The sequence below is a fragment of the Lontra canadensis genome, unplaced genomic scaffold, assembly GCF_010015895.1.
Source record: "Lontra canadensis isolate GAN:19392208 unplaced genomic scaffold, GSC_riverotter_1.0 scaffold55, whole genome shotgun sequence".
NCBI lineage: Eukaryota > Metazoa > Chordata > Mammalia > Carnivora > Mustelidae > Lontra > Lontra canadensis.
Genome location: NW_022631049.1, coordinates 1,059,742 through 1,082,192, shown reverse-complemented (window position 1 = coordinate 1,082,192; position 22,451 = coordinate 1,059,742). Strand labels below are relative to the sequence as shown.

General features: G+C 39.2%; 1 protein-coding gene across 8 annotated transcripts in view; it reads left to right on the top strand.

Moving 5' to 3' along the window:
- Positions 1 to 29: 29 nt before the first annotated feature.
- Positions 30 to 22,451, top strand: part of RAD51B (RAD51 paralog B) — a 675,478-nt gene continuing 653,056 nt past the window's right edge. For all 8 annotated transcript variants that reach the window (XM_032875118.1, XM_032875115.1, XM_032875120.1 and 5 more), the window contains exons 1-4: positions 30 to 100; positions 3,150 to 3,281; positions 4,812 to 4,925; positions 11,213 to 11,329. In XM_032875118.1, coding sequence (XP_032731009.1) covers positions 3,198 to 3,281; positions 4,812 to 4,925; positions 11,213 to 11,329 — 315 coding nt within the window. In that variant the 5' untranslated portion in view covers positions 30 to 100; positions 3,150 to 3,197. The remainder of the gene's footprint in view (positions 101 to 3,149; positions 3,282 to 4,811; positions 4,926 to 11,212; positions 11,330 to 22,451) is intronic.

Here is a 22,451-nt window from a genome sequence, read left to right as displayed (position 1 = left end):
GCGATGACCCAGTCAGCATTTGGGTTGTTGCTTTGCGGCGCTTTCCGCGGGGAACTGTGAGGGGTGGGGGAAACTTTGAAAGTTGGATGCCACAGACCCGGTACTGGAAAGTTTCATGTGGGGGCGTTTGTGGGGAAATGGGATGCGCTCAATATTTTCTGCTCCTTCTTTGGGCCCCTCTCTGTGTTGCTGATTTCGGGATAGGGGTGAATCTCTCTTTGGTCCAGTACACTCCCCATAGGCCTATAGGTATCTTAACAGGAACCCCGCCGCTGATCTGGGGGCTTCTGGCTTTCTTTTGTGGGAGATGCTGGGAAACTGCTCCTTGTTGGCAAAAGTTATTTTTAGGGGATTCGGGTGACATTTTCGCCTCTTGATGCTGTTTGGGGTCTCGGCAGGGGAGCCCATCATTAAGCGAGGTTTAGGGTCTGCTCGCCTTCTGGTGGTGTTGAAGAAGACGTAGTTAAAGCGAGGAGTTCGATCTCTGGATTGGAATGCGGACTCAAGCATTTGCCCGCTGATAGACTTTGCACAAATTTTTCAACTCAATACCTCAGTATCCTTAGTCTGAAAAGTGAGGGAAAACATCGGATCGAAGCTCTTGGAACAGTACTTGCACGTAATAAGGGCTCAATAAATATGAGCTGTTATCGTTACGTAACCGTTTTCATTGAACATCTTACGTGAGGATTTTTACTTTGTTGGGGAGGGAGGGTTTCAGTCTTCAGGATGGAATTGCTTCCCTCACTCCTGTTCACAGGTGTGGGCACGTGCGCGCACACACAGCAGGAATTTAAGTCTCTGGTGGAAGAAACAAGCAAGCTGTAATAATACGTTAATAGGATTATCCAACAAATATGTACAAAATATGATGAGAACATTGGAGAGGAAGAGAGTGAGTTGGGGGCAGGCTTTGTGGAGGAAAGACAAGGAGTCAGGACTAACTGACTTTTGTGCAACCTACCAATCTCTTGTGGCTAGAGAGCCGGTAAGTGAGGCGGCAAATGATGTTTTGCTGCCTGTATTGATAGCTCTGTGTGTCAGGCACCAAATCCCTTAACCTTTCACTACATTCTTATGAGGTAGATGAATTACCTTTGTTTTGCAGATGAGGAAGCACAGACACCAGGAGATGAAGTAGCTGCCAGGAAAGCCAAGGTCTGGGCCTTGCAGTCAGATACATGAATGAGAGGGAAGTGAGAGACCAGTTGATGAAGGGTCTTTATGGGATCTTAAGAAGTGTGGAATTTATCCCAGGGTCTAATGGTCTCATGGGTAGTTTTAAAGGTGGACAGTGACAGGATTGGAGCAAATTTTCAGGATTTGTGGCAGGATTGTGGTACTGACCTGACCCTTGCAGACCAGTTTGGTGCTTTTACCTGTCGGCTTCCATAGCACATTTAAAAATCAATGACAATACTTACTGCACGACTGTAATTATTTGTGTATATATACATCTCTTTTCATCTTTTACCGCGTGTTCCCAAAGGGTAGGTAATATGCTTAGATGATTCTTGTACCCCAGGACTCACAGAGTGTGTGATTAAGGAGGTGTGGAAGGAGCAAATGAATGGATTTTTTTTTTTTTTTTTTGATAGTCAAGGACTAACCGGAGGCAGTATGGATATGATGATGGGAGTGGCCCTAATGAGGCTGAGATAGCAGAGTTGGTTATTGTAAAAGGCCAGGAAGTTTGGGTTCTCCTTTTTGATTGGATTTATCGGTCTAAATGGTGTTATTGCCCAGAACTATCTGATCTGTAAAGACACTAGGAAATGACACAGCAGATATCACTTGGTAAACTATTTGGGAAACAAATCAATACTGACAAACTCCCACTGGAGAATGAGAGGAATGTATTCTGTGTTTGGGAGGTGTGTGTGTGTGTGTGTGTGTGTGTGTAGAGAGAGAGAGAGAGAGAGAGAGAGAGAAAGGCAGGAAGAAGAGGGAGAGAAAGGGAGGGAGAGAGTTCATTGAGAGAGAGAGAGAGAGAAAGGCAGGAAGAAGAGGGAGAGAAAGGGAGGGAGAGAGTTCATTTGATTCAGAGAATTTAGATGTTATGTACAAATTTGGGCCATGATATTGGAAATAAACTGGTATCTACACTATCAGTACTGTGTGATTTTGTTCCAGACTGTTACTCCTTTTCTGATAACTATATTGCTTTATTGCCTGGAACAATGAAGAGTTTCTCTTTCTACTCTACTCAAAGGACATCTTGCCATCTCAGTGAGATAACAGAACCTCTCCTTTGCATGCATTATGAAAGGAATCACAGTGATTGTATTCTAATTCTCTGAAGGCAAATATTTCACGAGTCTCATTTAGCCCCAGTGAGGTTCAACAACAAGAGTGAAACTTAATTGCATGTGAGAATGTGAGCAGCTAATACAATAAAGACAATTTCAGTTTGTAAATAAGACCTGAAATAATAAAATCTCGTTTGAATCAGAGGTTCGCTCTGCCTCATAGAAAAAGAAGTTAAATATGATTATGGGCTTGTAGTAGGGTGAAATGGTTAAGAGGATAAGCCTTAGAGTCAGACTTCCTGAGTTGAAATTTTGGACCCACCATTAACTTTTTCTGATGGCAATGGAATAGCTAACATTTCTAGTCTTTGGTGTTCTCATATGCAAAAACTGGATAATTAATCAGACTTTCTTATAGGGCTGTTGAGAAGATTAAATATGATAATTTATGTAAAGCTCTGGAACAGTATCTGGCACCTAGTAGGTGCACAGTAGATTTATTGTTACAGTGCAGTGAAAGTAAAGGCTTTCTAAGGAGTGCTTGGAAATACTCCTTGAGGATTAATTACGTATCCAAATAAAATTTATAAATGCACTGAAAATCTTAAGATGCTAAACAAATGAGAAGTGGTGTCCTTATATTAATGTAAAAAATACCAAAGAATTGTGTATAATGTAAGAAATACCAAAGAATTGTGTGAGATGCACATTTTTATGTTGTTTTGTTTCTCTGTGTGGATGTTTGGTAGACCTTTAGAAAGATTCTGTAGCCATTCTTTATTTTATCAGTAATATTTTAAGTACTATACATTTCATTTTGCATCTGGAGAAGCTTGAAGAGTTTTTATTTTGTAGTGTGTTTTGGATAGTCTATCTACTATTGATTATGCCCTTTTCCAGTTCTTTTCAGGGTCCTTTTCCTGCTGCATCTGCATCAGGTCCTTAGGCATGGGTAGCAAGAAACTCAGACGAGTGGGATTATCACAAGAGCTGTGTGACCGTCTGAACAGATATCAGATTGTTACCTGTCAGGTAAAATTTATGTACTTTTTCTCTTGGAGAAACTTGAAGTACAGATTAATTATAGATATATGTTAATAACTCCAAAATAAGCCTGAAATATGAAAATCTAACTTTCTTAAAAAAAAAAAAAAAGATAAATGACAGTGCTTCTCCAGAGGCTAATTTAAAATAACAGTCTATGGGATGCCTGGGTAGCTCAGATGTTGGTCGTCTGCTTTTGACTCAGGTCATGATCCCAGGGTCCTGGGATTGAGGCCCACATTGGGCTCCCTGCTCAGCACTTGCTTGTGTTCCCTCTCATGGTTAAATTATAATATGCTCCTAATTTTAGAATGTGCCTGTCTCTGTAATACTAACTTTTATAATCATCACTCTACATCATGCTGTGTCTCTCTCTGTCAAATAAATAAATAAAATCTTAAAAAAATAATAATATAAAGTAAAAGGCCACTAACGTTGTATTTTCAAATGTGATTTCATTTATCCAGATTCCACTATGTTTTCATTTTGGGTTGGGGAGAATGCTTATAGCATACTGTTAAGTATACTCATGCCATTTATTTGGGATTCTATAGAAGTTTCATCCACTTGAGAGAAACTTTGCAGTGATGTAAGAAATAGGACTTAGATGAGGAGATGGTATTAAAAATGGATAATGTCTCTTGCCAGCAAGAGGATAATTTTCCTATCACTAAATGAGAGAAATGGATAGAGCAGATGTTGCATTTTTTAAAAAAGATTTTATTTATTATTTAACAGAGAGAGAGATCACAAGTAGGCAGAGACGGGGGGGGGGGGGAACAGGCTCCCTGCTGAGCAGAGAGCCCGATGTAGGGCTTGATCCCAGGACCCTGAGATCGTGACTGGAGCTGAAGGCAGAGACTTAACCCACTGAGCCACTCAGGCATCCCAGATGTTGCATTTTTAAGCACAGTAGTGAAGCAGATCCCTCTTGGGTTAAATAAGGTTTTGTGTTAAGATTTAATCCTTAATAAGACAGATTTTCAGAGTATGCTACAATTTTAAAAAAAATTGCTTTGTGTGTTAATGGTGTTTTTGGTTCTTCTTATATATTTAATAATCCTCATGTTCATACTTGAAAACACTCTTAAAAGTATGAGACTTAACATTTCATTTCATAGTCAGTTTTATTGTCTCAGTGATTAAATACTTCCTCTGAAGGATCTTATAGCTTAGTAAGAAATCTGTTTCAACCTGCACTTTTTGGTGTCTGTGCCCAAACTCCAGCACAGGGCAGTGCTCATATATACCTGGGTTGGAGGCTGCTGCTATGTGATGTCACTTGATGTGTCCTCTGATATATGCTAAGTAAATTGGAGGATTAGAAGGTTAAGTTTATGGCATCATATCTTTCAGTTAAGGTATATAGGGGGCAATACTATAAGAAACATATAAACCTGTGATCTACAACAAATTACTCTTTATCTATACATGGATAGTGTCCATTAAAAGTTTCTTTTTAATTCCAGTATCTTTGTTGCACATATATGTTTTAATAGTCATTTTATGTCTCTTTAGGACTTTTTATGTCTTTCTCCACTGGAGCTTATGAAGATGACCGGCCTTAGTTATAGAGGTGTCCATGAACTTCTATGTATGGTCAGCAGGGCCTGTGCCCCACAGATGCAAACGGTATATATATATGTATTTTTTAATGATTTGGTTATGATTTTTTAGACGATTCTTAATCTCAATGGAAATCTTTTTTGGGGAGTGCCTGGGGGGCACAGTTGGTTAAGCAACCAACTCTTGGTTTTGGCTCAGGTCATGAGCTCAGGGTCATGAGATTGAGCCACTGTGTTGGGCCACTGTGTTGGGCTCTACTTTCAGTGTGGAGTCTGCTTGAGCCTCTCGCTCCATCTGCCTCTGCGTGCTCACTCTCTGAAATAAATAAATCTTAAAAAAAAATAGAATCCTATTTGGGATGAGGCAAAAGCAAAAATAGAGATGAACACCTCAAAAATATTGACTCACACCATTAAGTTAGTCCTTTAATGAGAATATGTGAAAATTTTATATAGTTTATAAACTCATGGGAGACAGTTCCTAATTATGGGAATGAGGAAGCAACAGGAAGTTTTTTTCCCCCTGTAGCTAATAGTGATATTTCAAAAGGACATCTGTGTCTTTTGTTTGGGTAGAATTTGTGGACCTCATAGTTAAATTATAATATGTTCCTAATTTTAGAATGTTCCTGTCTCTGTAATACTAACTTTTATAATCATCACTCTACATCATAAAGTACACTTATGGGGTTTCTACTTGCTTATTGATTAGATAATACTTAAAAACTTTGTTCGCTCTTTTTTTTTTTTTTTTTTTAGATTTTATTTATTTGAGAGAGAGAGAGAAGAGACAGAGAGAGAGGGAGAGCAAGCATGAGCTGGGAAGAAGGACAGAGGGAGAGGCAGAAGCAGACTCATTGTGGAGTACAGAGCCTGAGTGGGGCTCGATCCCAGGATTCTGAGATCATGACCTGAGTTGAAGGCAGCTGCTTAACCAGCTGAGCCACCTAGACACCCAAAAACTTCACTCACCCTTGAGAAGAGTTAAAGTCTTTTATAACAAATCCTTGTCAAGTGGTACAATTATTTTATACTTTCTGTCTCATAACTTTAGCTTTTCAACATGTAGCTTTAGTGCATGGTAGAAAAGATATTGTTTTCCCAGAATAAGAGTGCCTGGAATTCTGTTTAGTGCTTTATAAATGTATTTATTTAGGTGAATTATAGATTACTTACCTTATATCTTATACTGAAATTTGTTAACCACTGAGCAAAAAAGTGGAGTTCAATTCTATGAAGTACGAAGGAAGGGATGTTAGTGTCATTTCAAATTTGTGAAATTAATGAATAGATGAAGTATTTTCTTTTGTTCGGATTTAGCTTGTGATCTAAGAAAATACCTCATAGGCAGAGTAGTCAGAAGAATTAGAACTGGAGATAGGTATTGGCACTGTCTTAGCTTTGTCATTGACCTCCAAGCCTTGAACAGCTCACTTCGTTTTATGGGAGAAGGAGGAGAGCTAAAATAGTAAGTGATGTTGCTGTGACTAGGTTCAATTAACTTGTTACTATTTTGAAGCTCGCAAAGCACCAAGAAAGTGTTTTAGTTTGGCATGTGTCATTCTGTTTGGTCAACATATATGGCGTATTTCTAGTTAGAGAATTAAAGAGAGCACGGGCAGGAAATTCACCTTTCGTCTCCACTTCTGCTACCATTTCATCTAAGGTATCAGTACCATTCCAGATGCCTGCTCTAGAAACCGTCTTTCTCCTTTGTTGTATGTTCACTTCTATAGCATTCTCTAGATTTGAGTCTTGCTGTAAACATTGGCTTAGTTTCAGTACATTTTTCCAGGGAATATATTTTTGTTCATTGATATATTCCTTTAACTGGTGTTTATTGAGGGCCAGACATGTAGCATGTACTCTTGTTAGGTCCTGGGGATCTTGTAGTGAACGTAGTAACATCCTGCCCTCATGCAGCTTACAGTCTAGTGGGAGAAGTCAAACATTACACATATAAGTACATAAACAGTTATTTGTAGTAACGATAAGTCCTACCAAGGAAAAGTATAAAAAACTCTGAAACTTAAGAACAGGGTTCGTTACCTAGTTCCAGGGTTAGGAAGGGCTCCCACTAGGAAGTGACACTTTAGCTAAAACCTGAAGGATGATGAATAGGGGAGAGATAGGCAAAGTCAGGAAGAAGGTGAGCATGGAGGAGTCTGTAGGCAGGGGGACCCGGATGTGTAAAGGCCCTGTGAGAGAGGGAGGATGGCATTTCCTGGCAGTAACATCAGGCTGATGTGATGAACAAAGCGGTGAGGAGCAGATTGACCTCAGAGATGAAGTCAGAGAAGCAAGCAGGAGTCAGATCATGGGGCCTGCAGACATGTAAAGGATTTTGAACTTTATTCTGAGAGCAATAAAAAGTCCTAAAAGGGTATGATCTGTGTTTTTAAAAGCTCAGTCTTACACAGAGACTTTATAAAAAAACAAGATTCCTGGCACATTTCAGGCTGACTGTGCTGTCCTGATTGTTGCTGCTGCTGTTGGTGATTTTTTTTTTTTTTAGAATATTTTATTTATTTATTTGAGAGAGAGAGAATGAGAGAGAGTGAGTGTGAGGGGGGAAGGTCAGAGGGAGAAGCCGACCTCCCGCTGAGCAGGGAGCCCGATGCAGGACTCCAGAATCATGACCTGAGTTGAGGACAGTTGATCAACCAACTGAGCCACGCAGGCCCCGGTTGTTGGTGAATTTGAAGCAGGTGTCTCCAAGAATGGGCAGATCCGTGAGCAAGCCCTTCTGGCTTACATACTGGGTGTAAAACAACTAATGTTGGTGTTAACAAAATGGATTCCAGTAAGCCACCCTACAGCCAGAAGAGATACGAGGAAATCGTTGAGGAAGTCAGCACCTACATTAAGAAAATTGGCTACAATCCCGACATAGTAGCATTTGTGGCAATTTCTTGTTGGAATGGTAACAACATGCTGGAGCCAAGTGCTGACATGCCTCGGTTCAAAGGACGGAAATTCACCCTAAAGATGGGAATGCCAGTGGAACCACATTGCCTGAAGCTCTGGATTGCATTTCTGGAACCACAAGCCCTTGTGTTTGCCTCTCCACAATATCTACAAAATTGGTGGTATTGGTACTGTCCTTGTGGGCCGAGTGGAGACTGGTGTTCTTAAACCTGGCATGGTGGTCACCTTTGCTCTGGTCGGTGTTACCACTGAAGTAAAGTCTTTTGAAATGCAGCATGAAACTTTGAATGAGGCTCTTCCTGGGGATGGTGTGGGCTTCAATGTCAAGAACAAGGTATCTGGGGGCACCTGCATGGCGCAGTTGGTTGAGTGTCTGCCTTTGGTTCAGGTCATGATCCCAGGGTTCAAACCCCATGTCAGGTTCCCTGCTCAAAGGGGAGTCTGTTTCTCTCTCTCCCCCTTGCTTGTGTTCTCTCTCTCTATTTCTGTCTCTCTCATTTTCTCTCAAATAAAAAAAAAATAATACAAATAAAAAAAGAATGACTTATCTGTCAAAGATGTTCATCGTGGCAATGTGCCTGGTGACAGCAAAAATGACCCACCTGTGGAAGCAGTTGGCTTCACAGCTCAGGTGATTATCCTGAACCATCTAGGCCAAATCAGTGCTAGATATGCACCTGTACTGGATTGTCACACAGCTCACATTGCTTGCAAGTTTACTGAGCTGAAGAAGATAGATCATCATTATGGGAAAAAGCTGGTAGATGGTTCAAAGTTCTTGAAATCTGGTGATGCTGCCATCGTTGATATGGTTCCCGGCAAGCCTGTGCGTGTTAAGAACTTCATTATCCTCCTCTGGACCATTTTACTGTTGGTGACATAAGACAGATGGTTGCTGTGGGTGTCATTAGAGCAGTGGACAAGAAGGCAGCTGGAGCTGTCAAGGTCACCAAGTCTGCCCAGAAAGCTCAGAAGGCTCAATGAGTATTATGCCCAGTACCTGCCAGTCCAGTCTTAATCAGTGGTGGAAGAATGGTCTCGGAACTCTTTGTGTCAATTGGCCAATTAATAGTAAAAGACTAGTTATTGATAACAGTGCATCATAAAACCTTCAGAAGAAAAGGAGAATGTTCTGTGGACCATTTGTGTTTTTTTGTGTGTGGTTTTATTATTAATTTTTAAAAATCAGTACTTTTTAATGAAAACAACATGACCCAAAATCTGTTACAGAATTTTGAGACCCATTAAAACAAAAATTTAATGAGAAAAAACCCTCCACAGCAACTCAGTCTTAAACACAGATAAGTGATTGGAAAGGAGCAGAAAAATATTCGTGAAGACCACTTAGGTATCTACTCCTATATTCCAGACAGCAAATGGTTCTGACGAGCGTTTTTCGAGTGGTGTCAGTGCAGATGGCATTATGTGAGTTGTTATGAGAGATATTTAGGAGGCAGAATGAGTAGGATTGGTGATTGTTTGCCAGTGGGTAGTGGTGAAATACAGGAAAGTGACAGATGAGTCCTTGATTTTTTTTGCTTTGGGAAACTGGGTAGTACCACTTCCTGAGATAAGGAATGCTGGAAAAAGGATCAGACTTGATGGAGGCAGATCATGAATTTAATTTAGTACTTGTTGAATGTAAGGGGCTTATGAAACATTGAGTGGGGATATGAAGCAGGCAGTTCAGTACTCGGACCTGCTATCTGAAGGAGAGGTCCATCTAGCAGTTTGTGTTTGGGAGTCCTCAGTGTAAATATGACAACGAGATAAGCGTATCCAAGACCAAGTCCTGAGTGAAGCCAACACTTTAAAATCAGATGAAATAATGATGCATCTGAGAAGAAGCAGCCACCACCATAGAAGAAAAACTGGTGGAGTGGCATACCAAAATACTCCTTTTTGTTTCATTTATATACATAATATCATCTCTGATATTGTATACATACTGTCCTATCTTATCCTGTTCCTTCATTTTAGTCTTTTTTATTTTTATATGTGTCACTAATTCTATTATTCTAGTGATTAGTGTTCTTATAGTGGCAAAGGAAGTACTTTAATGTTGACAGATTGGGCAGCCTTTGTACGTTTGATAAAATGTCTCCAAGCCTACCTACCAGGCAATAGCCTGATGATATGTTGTAGACAATATTCAGGTATTTCTAAATCAGATGTATACCACATGACTTTTTTCTGTAGTTTTTCTTTTCTTTTCTTTTTTAAGTGTACCTGAGTATGGCCATAGAAAAATGTGATAATCCATGGTTTAAATGATCTAAGAATTTAATAGGTGAGACTGGACAGAAGTGGGCACATTTGTGGCTTACAAATATTAATATGCTGGTTTTCCTACATCTTCACAGAAGCAGAAGGGCCTTGGATTTGATATATAGATTTATTAAGTTGTAAACTGGAAGTGGTTAGAAACTGTTTCTGGTTCTGTTCCCATAGTTTATCATAGTATATAGCATGTAGTAAGTACTCAGTATTTGTTGACAATAAGTGAATGAAGGAAGGAAGGAATAATTACTGTTCTATGGCTTGACCTCAGTTTATTTGGGCAATTTAATAAAATAGTAGTAATTTTTAATGTTAGAAATTGTAGAGGTAAGTGTTCTTAAACATTGCTAGGTATGTAATCACATTAATCACATTTTAAAGGCCCTTTTTTAGAGGAAGGTAACATTCACAGGTTCCAAGGATTTGATGCAGACATTTCTTGGGGGGCCGTTTCTCAGGTTACCATACCCACGTTCAAGCTATTCTTCACAGACCAACCTTGGTTTGAAAAGACAACTTGAGCATGCCATTCCTTCTTGCTTTCCACATTGACCCCAGACTTCAGCAAGGCTCTTTCTCGTGATTTGGCCCCTGCTTATTTCTCCAGCCCCATCACTGGCCCCACTGTTACCACACTCCATCTTTCAACCATTCTAACTCTTTTTATTTTTTGTAGTTTTTATTAGTTTCCATTTTCTCCCTTTCTCTGTGTGTTCTGTCTCTTTGGCAGGAATATGTGTATTTCCTTTGCTTAACAGCTATTTCACATTTTAGCTCAGACATCCAGCTCCTCCTGAAGTCTTCCTGGATCGCAGAATTCATAGATGAGGTATATACTGTCTCTGTGAGTCCACTTTCCCTGTCATGGTGTCTCTGATATCTGTATTGTAATTGCCTAGTTTCCAGTCCTAATTTCAACTGCTGGGTGACCATAGGTACTGTGAGGGCAGGGCCTCTGTCTCCTCTATCATATCCCCATAGTCTGGCATAGTCTCTGGCATGGACTAAATATTCATTAAACAAATAATGTTTGAGGAAAAGAGAGATGGATTGGGGTTCTAGCTGCTAGAAACTGAGGTTTGGAGTGGGTTTCTGGTTTTGAATAGACATGGAGATTGAAAAGAACGTCTTCTTTTTCTTGTTCAGGCTTATGGGATGAAGATGCAGACGTCTGCTTCTCTCTCCCCAGCGTTCTTATCCACAACCCTTTCTGCATTGGATGAAGCCCTGCATGGTGGTGTGGCTTGTGGATCCCTCACAGAGGTAAAGGAGAAACTTTCCAAATCTCCCACTGGCCTGTAACGTTCAGAGCCAGGGGAAAAAATTTAGTTGAGAAACATAGATTAGTTCATACCTCAAGGGCATGGTTCTCCACTCAGGACCTAGTATAGTTGCTTTTCAAAAAATAAAGATATTCAGAACAGTCCTTGCTGACCACCTGAAGTCTGCTTCGGTTGCTGTTTCTTAAAATTAGCTTAGAAACTGATGAATATTATGAAATAGCATGAAGCGATTTGGGGGAATTAAAAAAGGAACAGTACTTAGTGTATGAGGAAGGAAAATATGAAATTTTATTAACATGTGGGCAAATCATGGTATTAAACTGAAGTGAGCTATTTTTAGTTTCTATTGTAGATAAAATTTGGTTCTAAGATGTGATAGGCTGTGTTAGTTATACATTGTTGCACAACAAATTACTTCAAAATGAAGTGACTTAAAACGACAATTGATAACTTACTATTTCTGTTTCTTTGGGAGTGGCTTAGCTCAGAGATGTCCGTGAGGGATGCAGTGTCTTGAAGTCGTGGTGGGGCTAGAGGATATTTCCAAGAGGGCTCACTCATGTAACTGGGAAGTTGATACTGGTTCCTGGTAGGAGGTCACAGTTCCTCTTCAAGTAAGCTCTCCACAGGCTGCTTGAGTTCCTCAGGACATGGTGGTTGACTTCGCCCTGGGTGAGTAATCCAAAAGAAGGCAAGATGGAAGTGGCAAAGCCTTTGATGGTTTAGTTGTGGAAGTTACACACCATTAACTTCTGCCACATTGTCTTCTTAAGAAGCATGTCATTAAGTACAGCTCACATTCAAGGAAAGGGAAAATTGGCTCTACTTTTTGAAAGAAGTGTCAAGAATTCAAGGACATTTCTTTTTTTTTAGAGAGGGGAAGGGGGGAGGGGCAGAGGGAGAGGACGAGAGAGAATCTAAAGCAGGATCCATGTGGGGCTTGATCTCACAGCCCTGAGATCATGCCTGAGCCAAAAATCAAGAGTTGGACACTTAACCAATGTTACTTTAATACATTTGTATATTATAATATGATTGCTGATGTAGCAATATTTACCACATAATTATAGTACAATATTACTGTCTATATTCATTAGACTGCATTAGAGCACTGTGGCTTATTTACTTTTCATTACGAGTTTATACTGTTAAACACCATCACTTTTTTTTTTTTTAAATATTTATTTATTTTAGAGCAAGAGAGGGCACAGGTGAGCTGAGGGGGATGAGGGGCAGAGGGAAAGAATCTCAAGTAGAGGCTGTCCTGAGGGTGGACCCTGATGCACGGCTCAGTCTCCGAGACCCTGAGATCGTGACCTGAGCTGAGATCAAGAGTCAGTTGCTTAACCAGCTGAGCCACCTGGGTGCCCCAACCACCATCCCTCTTATCTCTGCACCCCATGCCTTTTTAACCGCCTTTTTAATTTTACAGATTTAACTTTTTAGATTCCACATGTAACTGATACTGTATAGTATGTTTCTTTCTCTGTCTGACTTACGTTGCATAGTGTAATGTGCTTAGGGTCCGTTCATGTTGCTGCTCATGGGAGGTTATCTTCCTCATGGCTGAGTAATTTTCCATTGTGTATATATGCCCCATTTATTATTATTATTTTTAACATAATGTTAATAAATGTTATTAATATTACAAATAATGTTATTTGCTTCAGGGGTACAGGTCTGTGAATCATCAGTCTTACACAATTCGGAGCACTCACCATAGCACACACCCTCCCCAATGTCCATCACCCAGCCGCTCCATCCCTCCAAACCCCTCCCCTCCAGCAACCCTCAGTTTGTTTCCTGAGATTAAGAGTATCTTATGGTTTGTCTCCCTTTCTGGTTTCATCTTCATTTTTCCCTCTCTTCACCAATGATACTCTGTCTTGTTTCTCAAATTCCTCATATCAGTGAGATCATATGATAATTGTCTTTCTCTGATTGACTTACTTCGCTTAGCATAATACCTTCTAGTTCCAGCCACCTTGTTGCAAATGGCAAGATTTCATTTTTCGATGGCTGCATAGTATTCCATTGTGTATCTATACCACATCTTCTTTATCCATTCATCTGTCAATGGGCATCTAGGCTCTTTCCGTAATTTGGCTCTTGTGGACATTGCTTAAATGCTGCATTTTTAAATCCATTCACGTGTGATGGACATTTAGGTTGTTAACATATCTTGGCTATTGAGAATACTACTATGATAATCATTGGAGTGCAGGTATCTTGAAGAAATAGTTTTTACTTCCTTTGGGTATATATCCGGAAGTGGAATTTCTGAGTTGTATGTAGATCTATTTTTAATTGTTTTGAGGAACCTCTATATTGTTTTCCATAGTGAGATTGAAGATATTCAGAAACTACCACAGTTCTTTCCTGCATGCTGCATTGGCGTGCTTACTGGTCCAGTAAGCTTACCAGGATACTCCCGAAGAACTTCTTGCCTGAGACTTCTAGCGGCTTAGATATTTTAAGCAAACAAGAGCAAACTCTGACATTCTCATAGTCATGGATTCCAGTGTAGATTTTTTTTCTTGAAAATGGGCATTCTGTTTTAGATACTATACCTTATTTTATGTCCTGTCTTCTAAGAAAGGTTTAAAAATATGTGTGTGCTATGCTTGGAGGATGCCTATTAGATAGTTGATAAATGAGTGAGCGAATCTTTAAAAGAAACAAACCCCCCCCTGCTGTTGCAGGGTACTGCCACCAGATGGTGCCAGAATCTGACTATATGTAATCTTTTTGCACTCTAGCGGGACCTCTTCAAGTGAGTTTGTAACGGCAGTGTTCCACAGTTATAAAGTTACTTAAATAGCAAAAACTGAACTTGATTAACAAACAACTAATTTAAAAAAATGTTTAAGTTTTAGAATACTTTTTATTTTATTTATTTTTATTTTTATTTTTTTTTAATATTTTATTTATTTATTTGACAGACAGAGAGATCACAAGTAGGCAGAGAGGCAGGCAGAGAGAGAGGGGGAAGCAGGCTCTCTGCTAAGCAGAGAGCCCGATGCGGGGCTCGATCCCAGGACCCTGGGATCATGACCTGAGCCGAAGGCAGAGGCTTAACCCACTGAGCCACCCAGGCGCTCCTAGAATATTTTTTAATACTTTTTCACTTGGCATTTGTCAATTCTTTCTGAATCCAAGTGTTAGTTACCAGCCACATTGGTGTTTTGTCATGATCTGCTTGGTGGACTTGGAGCACAGATACTCTGCTTTTTAGTGGCCAGTTCTGTACTTCCTGTTTTAGTTACAGGTAGCTGCTTCAGTTGTTTTGGGATTTTTTTTCAGTTGACTATAGGGAGTATTTCTATTTACCTTTTATTAACAAAATTTTAATGTATATTTTATATATATATATATATATATATATGATTAAATATATCCTGCATGTGTAAGTTATGAAGTCTTATGACCCTATGACTTAATAAGAACCAGAACAATACCAGAACCATTGAAACTAACCGTGGGCTTCTCCCTGATCCTATCTTTACCCTTCATTGAGATGTAATCTTTGTCCTGAATTTTTACCATTCCTAAAATTTTTTTCCCCTATAATTTTCTTTTATTGTCTATGTACCTAAATAGGTGCTATGACATTTATTTAGTTTTGCTTTGTTTTGAGCTTTATTAAATCATTTCTGTGATTAATTCATATCATATCTCTTCTCTGAATTATTATTTTTTTTCACTTAATAATGTCTTCTAAGATTTAACCATGTTGTTTCAGGTGACAGGAGTATAATTCCCTTTTCCTGCTGTATCATATTCCATTTTGAAAATATGCCACGATTTATTTATCTTTTTTCCTGTGAGTGAACATTTGGGTTGTTTCTAGTTTGCGGCTAATATAAACAAATCCTATGAAAATTGTACATGTCCCCTGCATCACATGTACAAGTATTTTGCTGGGACAGGGATTGTCAGATTACTGCCCAATGATCAAATCTAGCTTGGTGTCTGTTTTTGTAAACAAAGTTTTATTATAACACAGCTATGCTGATTTGTTTATGTTTTGTCTGCTGCTGTTTATATGATAGAAGGCAGAGTTGAGTTAGTTGTGGTAAAGATCTCATGGTCTGTAGAGCCTAAAATATTTACTATCTGGATCCTGTCTAGGGTTTCTACCTTGGAGTGATTTCCTGGTTATAGGATATGTGCATAATGCAACTTTGCAGAATCAGGACAAATTGTTTTCCAGAGCAGTTGTACCTGTTTGAATTTCTACCAGTGATGTGCAGGAATTCTTCTTGCTTCATGTCTTCATTCCTTGGTATTATCAGATTTCTTAACTTATGCCCATCTTTGGTATCTATGATCTTAGTTTTCATTTTCCTGACTTCTAATGAGCTTGAAAATTTTTTTCACAAATCATTTGGTTATTTCAAAAGCAGTTTTATTAAGGTACAATTTAACCACTATAAAACCTCAACGATTATTAATTGGATAATTCAAGTAATTTTCTAGTAAGTCATCACCATAGTCCAGGTTTAGAACAGTTCCATCACCTTAAAAATTTCCTTCATGCATATTTATAGGTAATCCTTGCTTCCATCCTCAGTACCCATTCATCTGTTTTTCTGCTTCTATCTATATATTTGTCTTTTCTAAACATTTCATAAATGGGATCATCTAATATGTAGTCTTTTGTATTTGGTTTCTTTCACATAGTGCGATGTTTTTGAGGTTCACCCGTGTTGTAGCATGTAGTAATTTGTTCCTTTTAACTGTGGATTTGTATCGCGTTGTATGGCTGCAGCACATTTTCACATTTTGTTTATCCATTCCTCAGTTGACCACTTAGATTGTTTCCAGTTATCACTCAGCAGGAATAATGCTGCTATGAACATTCATGGATAGGTCTTTGTATGGACATAGGTTTTTGTTTCTCTTGGGAGCTTACTAGGAGTGAGTGGATAATGGATACGCTGAACTTTTTAAGAAACCCCAGACTGCTTTCCCAAGTGGCTGTACCATTTCACATTCTCACTGGCAAAGTGTGATGGTTTGTTTCTCCGCACCCTCACTAACATTTAGTATTGTTTATCTTTTTGATTTTGCTATTCCAGTGGGTGTGAGTGGTATTTCATTGTTGGTTTTTTTTTTCTCCCCCTTGCACCGCTGTGGGACGATAGGCAGCCCCATCTGCACTCTTACAGCCAGGCTTGTTGTGGAATTGCCAATTTCATTGTAGTTTTAATTACACTTCTCTAATGACTAATGATATCGAACACCTACTCATGTGCTTACTGGCCATTTGTGTATTTTCTCTCTTTTTTTTAAAAGATTTATTTATTTATCTTAGAAAGAGAGAATGCCTGTACGTGAGCAGGGGGAGGGGCAGAGGGACAGGGAGAGAAAATCTTCAGGCAGACTCCCTGCTGAGTGTGGAGCCCCAGGTGCAGCTCCATCCCACAGCCCTAACCTCATGACCTGAGCCAAAATCAAGGGTCAGACGCTTAACTGACTGAACCACCCACGCACTCCCTTTTGTGTATTTTCTTAAGTGTCTAGTCAGATCTTTTGCCTATTTTTTAATTGGTTGTTTTCTTGTTACTGAGTTGTAAGCATTCTTTACATATTCTGGATACAAGTCCTTTATCAGATGTCGGATTTGCAGTTGTTTTCTTCCAATCGGTGGCTTGTCTGTTCATTGATTTGTTCATGGCAGCTTTTGGAGTCCAGTCTATCAGTTTTTTTCTTTTATTGATGGTGCTTTTGGTCATCTCTACAAATTCTTTGTCCAGCCAAAGACACAGTGATTTTTGCTATGTTTTCTTCTAAAGTTTCAGTTTTAGGTTTTACATTTTGTTTATGATCTATTTTTTTTAAGATTATTTATTTATTTGACAGAGAGACAGAGATCACAAGGTAGGCAGAGAGGCAGGCAGAGAGAGAGGAAGGGAAGCAGGCTCCCTTCTGAGCAGAGGGCCTGACGTGGGGCTTGATCCCAGAACCATGGGATCACGACGGTAGCCGAAGGCAGAGGCCTTAACCCACTGAGCCACCCAGGCGCCCCTGTTTATGATCTATTTTGAGTTAATTTTTGTGTGATCTATTGTGAACTAATTGAGTTAATTGCATACTGTCTCTTTTTAAATATTTTATGATCGTTTGTATAAATTAGAATTATTTGTTTCTTGAATATTTGATAAAAATTTTCTGAAAAATTGTCTGATCTTGGTATTTTCCTTGTGGGAAGATTTAAAAAAATGAAATAAATTCCTTTAATGCTTTATGGGACTATTCATGACTATTTATGGATTTCTATTTCTTACTGAGTAGTTTTGGTGAGCAGGGTAGCCTGCTCCCTGTCTCTCTGCCTACTTGTGATCTCGGTCAAATAAATAAATAAAAATCTTAAAGAAAAAGTCTGGTGAGAGTTTAGAATATTATTATTCTTTGCCTTTTTTTTTTTTTTAAGATTTTATGATTTATTTGTCAGAGAAAGAGAGAGAGAGAGAAAGCAGGGTGAGGGGCAGGCAGAGGGAGAAGCAGGCTCCCTGCTGAGCAAGGAGTGTGAGGTGGGATTCAGGACTCCATCCCAGAACCCTGGGATCATGACTGGAGCCTCAGGCAGACAATCAACTGAGCCACCCAGGTGTCTCTATTATAGTCTTTTCAAAGGACTGTGCATTTGTTGTTCTTTTTTGGTCCTCTCTATCTTTTCTTCTACTTCAATGATTTCTTTTATTTTATTATCTCCTTCTATGTAATAGCATGTTTTGTGAGATTATTTCTACACCCCAAAAAGTTATGTACATTTAATCTATTAATTTTCATTTTTTCTTTCTTTTTTTTTTTTTAACTCTGCTCTTGTAGGCTATGAATATCCATTGCTTCATTTTTAAAATATAAAATGAAATTTATTTTACATAGAATTTATTTATATAAAATGAAAATTATAGCAGTTTCATTTTTATTTAGTTTTAATGGTATTTTAAAATTTCCATTATGATTACTTCTCCAATTCATGAGTTATTTGGAATTTTTGAAAATCTAAATTACTTATTTAAAAATTTATCTTTTAAAAATTAGATTGTTAACCTAAATTCATTAGTCAGAGAACTTTATGTGATACTGATTCTCTAAAAATTTCTGAAACTTTTTTTAAGGTATAATATGTGACCAACTTTTATAAAAATACTCTAGGTGCAATTGAGAAGAAGGATTATTCTCTAATATTTAAATGCTCTGCATATATGACCATTAAATTCAGCTTGTTATTTGGGTTGTTCAAATCTTTTTTATCTTTACCAACTTTTTTTTCTCAGCCTGACCTAATAGTAATGTAGAAATGTTTAAAATGTTGTTGAATTGACAAATTTACTTGTAGTTCTATTATTTTTTACTTAATGTATTTTGAGCCTATTTTATTGTTTTGACTTAACACATTTAGAATTGTCCTATGTTTTTAGAGAACTGAACCATGTACTTGGTTCTTCTATATAGCACTTGTCACTGTTAGAACTGTAGTGTTTGTATGCTTAATTAGTGCATGTCTTCCTCACTGGAGAATAAATTCCAAGTGGGCAGGGATTATGTCTTTATAGTTAGATTCATAGGATTAGCATATGTAGGAGGTACTTAATAAGTATTAGTTGAGAGAATGAGTTTGTATTTAAACACTTACGTAGTGGTTGTTTACTGTAATGCTTTGGTTATTGCTATGTCTTTCGTATTCTCTCCTTGGATCTTGAAATAAGCCAAACTTTAGTAATTTTTAATGTTATATTTATTTTGATTTGTATACCATTAAAAATTATCACAATAGTACACTTAAGGAATATGAGTTTTCTACTTAACTGATCTTTTTTTTTTTTTTTAAAGATTTATTTATTTATTTGACAGACAGAAATCACAAGGAGGCAGAGAGGCAGGCAGAGAGAGGAGGAAGCAGGCTCCCCGATGAGCAGAGAGCCCGATGCGGGGCTTGATCCCAGGATCCTGGGATCATGACCTGAGCCGAAGGCAGAGGCTTTAACCCACTGAGCCACCCAGGCGCCCCCTAACTGATCTTTTATTGATGAACATCAGTGATTTTTTTCATTTTAGGAGTTTTTTCTTAAATATCTCTAATATCTGTGTATCTTAGCTGCATATTTATAGATCTGTTAAATATTGCTGTTTAACAAATCATTCCAAAGTTTAGTGGCTAAAAACAACAAGAAAGATTTATTGCCTCACAGTTTCTGTGAGTCAGGAATTCAGGAGCATCTTAGCTGGTTTTCTGGTTAAGGTCTCTCATGAGATTACAGTCAAGGTATTGGTGAGGCTGCAGTCATCTGAGAACCTGACCGGAGGTGGTGGGGATGTTTCCAAGATGGCTCACTTATGTGGTTGGGAAGTTGGTCCTGGCTCTTCTTGGCAGGAAGTTTCAGTTATTGGCCACCCGGACCTCTCCACAGGACTGCTTGCCTGTCTTCCTGACATGGCAGTTGACTTCACCTAGAGTAAGTGATCTTAGAGAACAAGGCAGAAATGGCATTGTCTTCTATGGCCTGGCTTTGGAAGTTACATAGCATTACTTCCGCTGTAGTTTATTACACAGACGCACCTGTTACAGTGTGGGAGGGGAGTACAGAAGGGTGTGAATACCAGAGTGAGATCACTGGGTCCTTCTTAGAGCCTGGCTATCACTGTATATGTGTGTTGATATATGTATGCATGCGTGTGTGTGTGTGTAAGTCTTTTTTTTTAAAAATATTTTATTTATTTATTTGACAGACAGAGATCACAAGTAGGCAGAGAGGCAGGCAGAGAGAGAGAGGAAGGGAAGCAGGCTCCCTGCTGAGCAGAGAGCCGGATGCGGGGCTCGATCCCAGAACCCTGGGATCATGACCTGAGCCGAAGGCAGAGGCTTTAACCCACTGAGCCACCCAGGCGCCCCAATGTGTGTGTGTGTAAGTCTTAAAAAACTTTATTACTTCTCTGTTCCCAGAGACTTTGTGGTAGACAGAATTCTGAAATGGCCTCCCAGAGATGCTGTGCCACAATGCCTGGAACCTGCGGATGCGATGAACTAGCATTCCCGTTACTATGGCATGTTCTGTGGCACAGTTGACTTTAAGACAGGGAGATCTACTGATCTGCTTCTGTGGGCCCTTGAAAACTGAGCTTTCTCTGGCTAGAGGAGAAACCAGAAAGATCGTGAGAAGGAAGGTAGGTAGGTGGCATCTCGATGCAGTGAGCAGCCCTCCGAGAATGGCCAGAGAGGAAACAGCTCAGATCCGCAGCTGCAGAGTGGGCGGTTTTGCAGCGCTGGCATCTTGATCTTGGCCCGGTGAGACTGAGCGGAGAGCCCTGTCAAGCCCATCCAGACTGCTAACCTACGGAAGCGTGAGAACCTACAGAAGTGTGAGATAAGAAACGGGTGTTGTGTTAGGCTGTTAAGTTTGTGGTAATTTGTTACAGAATGATAGAGAACTAATATGGTGTCACTGGAGGTGTCTAATTAATTGCCTTGCATGACCTTTGTTTCTGGTTAAAAGGTCAAACCTAGAGTCCCAGATACGAGGTAGATGTCACATCTGGTGAGAGAGGTAAGGCAACTGGTAGGATAAACTTAGATGAGGCCTGGAGACGACAGAGGGAGTAAGAATAAGTCTGGAAACATTCTGCTAGTGTTTTTATAGCTGCTCCTTCCTGATGCCCAGTTTCGATTGATGTGGAACGTCGCTGAATCTGTGTAGGTGCAGTTATAGCACCGAGATCAAAAGTGGAAGTAGAGAAGCACTCGTGCTGAAAGCAGAAGCAGCAGAGGAGAAACCAAAGCGAAACCGCCTCTGCGGAATCACAGATGAAACTGAACTGTGGGGCTTTGTCCCATTCCCTGGGAACATCAGATTCCTTACTCGAGGAATATCTAAGCAGATAATTCGGCATCTGCTATTACTAACGATGGGTAGTAAAGATATGTTTGAAATTTAAAGTTTAAAAGTTTACATAATGTGGAGGTCAAACCACATGTTAGCCTTCTCATAGGGGATCATGTACATTAAATCAGTGTTTTTCAATCGTGTTTTCATTTTCTCCCCTTATGAGCTTTTTAGACATTTTTTTTCTAATGAAGCTTCCTTCCCCTTGAGATTTTAATCCCACAGATACACTATATACCTGTTTATGTACTGTCCGTTTATCTGTGTTTTAGGTTGAAAAAGAATAAAATCTAACCACCCCCACCCCAAAAGCAGGTTTCATTCTTGGGGTCAAGATCACCCCTACTAAGAATGTAGAATAAAGATGCTAATATGTTGGTAAAATTAAGGTTGTATTTAAAGGGATCGCCAAAAAAAGTGTTTTCATACTGCAATCCTGAGGTTACTGGACTAGAGAACTGGTCCAAACTCATGTCAACAGACAGGGATATAAGATCTGCATATCTTTGTTCAAGAGTACCTCTGGAAGTGTAAACCTATGAAGCCTGCCAAATCTTTACAACGTTTGAGAGGGACGATTATACCCAGATCCTTGCTCTAAATAATGAGAAAGGATGTAGCACGTTTTTACTATTAGTATTTCCTGATGCATTTCTATGCTTTGTTCATGATTTAAGTAGACCAGTTGTCCTTGAGCGGGTCAGTTTTGCTTTGGAAGTGACTATTTTTGTCACTTAGTCCTATTTTGGCATCCTGATTTTTTCTCAGAACAGTTAAATATGCAGTTCTTATTCTTTCTTATTGGCAAGGTTAGCTGTGGCCTGCAAGATCACTGGAGCTAATAAGGCAGGATCGTACACTGAAGTGCCTTCAAGGACCAGGCATGTGATAGGAATGCATAAACAGTGAAGTACAAGACATGAATTTTTGATTAGTCAATTTTGGCTGCTTACACTGCTTACAACAGCAGCAAACATTTATTTTTCTTGCTCTTGGGTGTGTAGGTTGGCCAAAATTGGTCTCATCTCCTTCAGAATACAGCCAGGTTAGGTGTGCTCCATGTGTGACAACAGCAGTAGGATTACTAGGGAGAAACTTCCAATTGCATTCCTTGACCATAATCCCCTGACGTGGTTTGTTTATCCTGCCCAGAGTTTTGAAAGGCAAGATAAGCCCCTGTCCTAATACAGGATCTTAGCAGGTGTGGTTGAT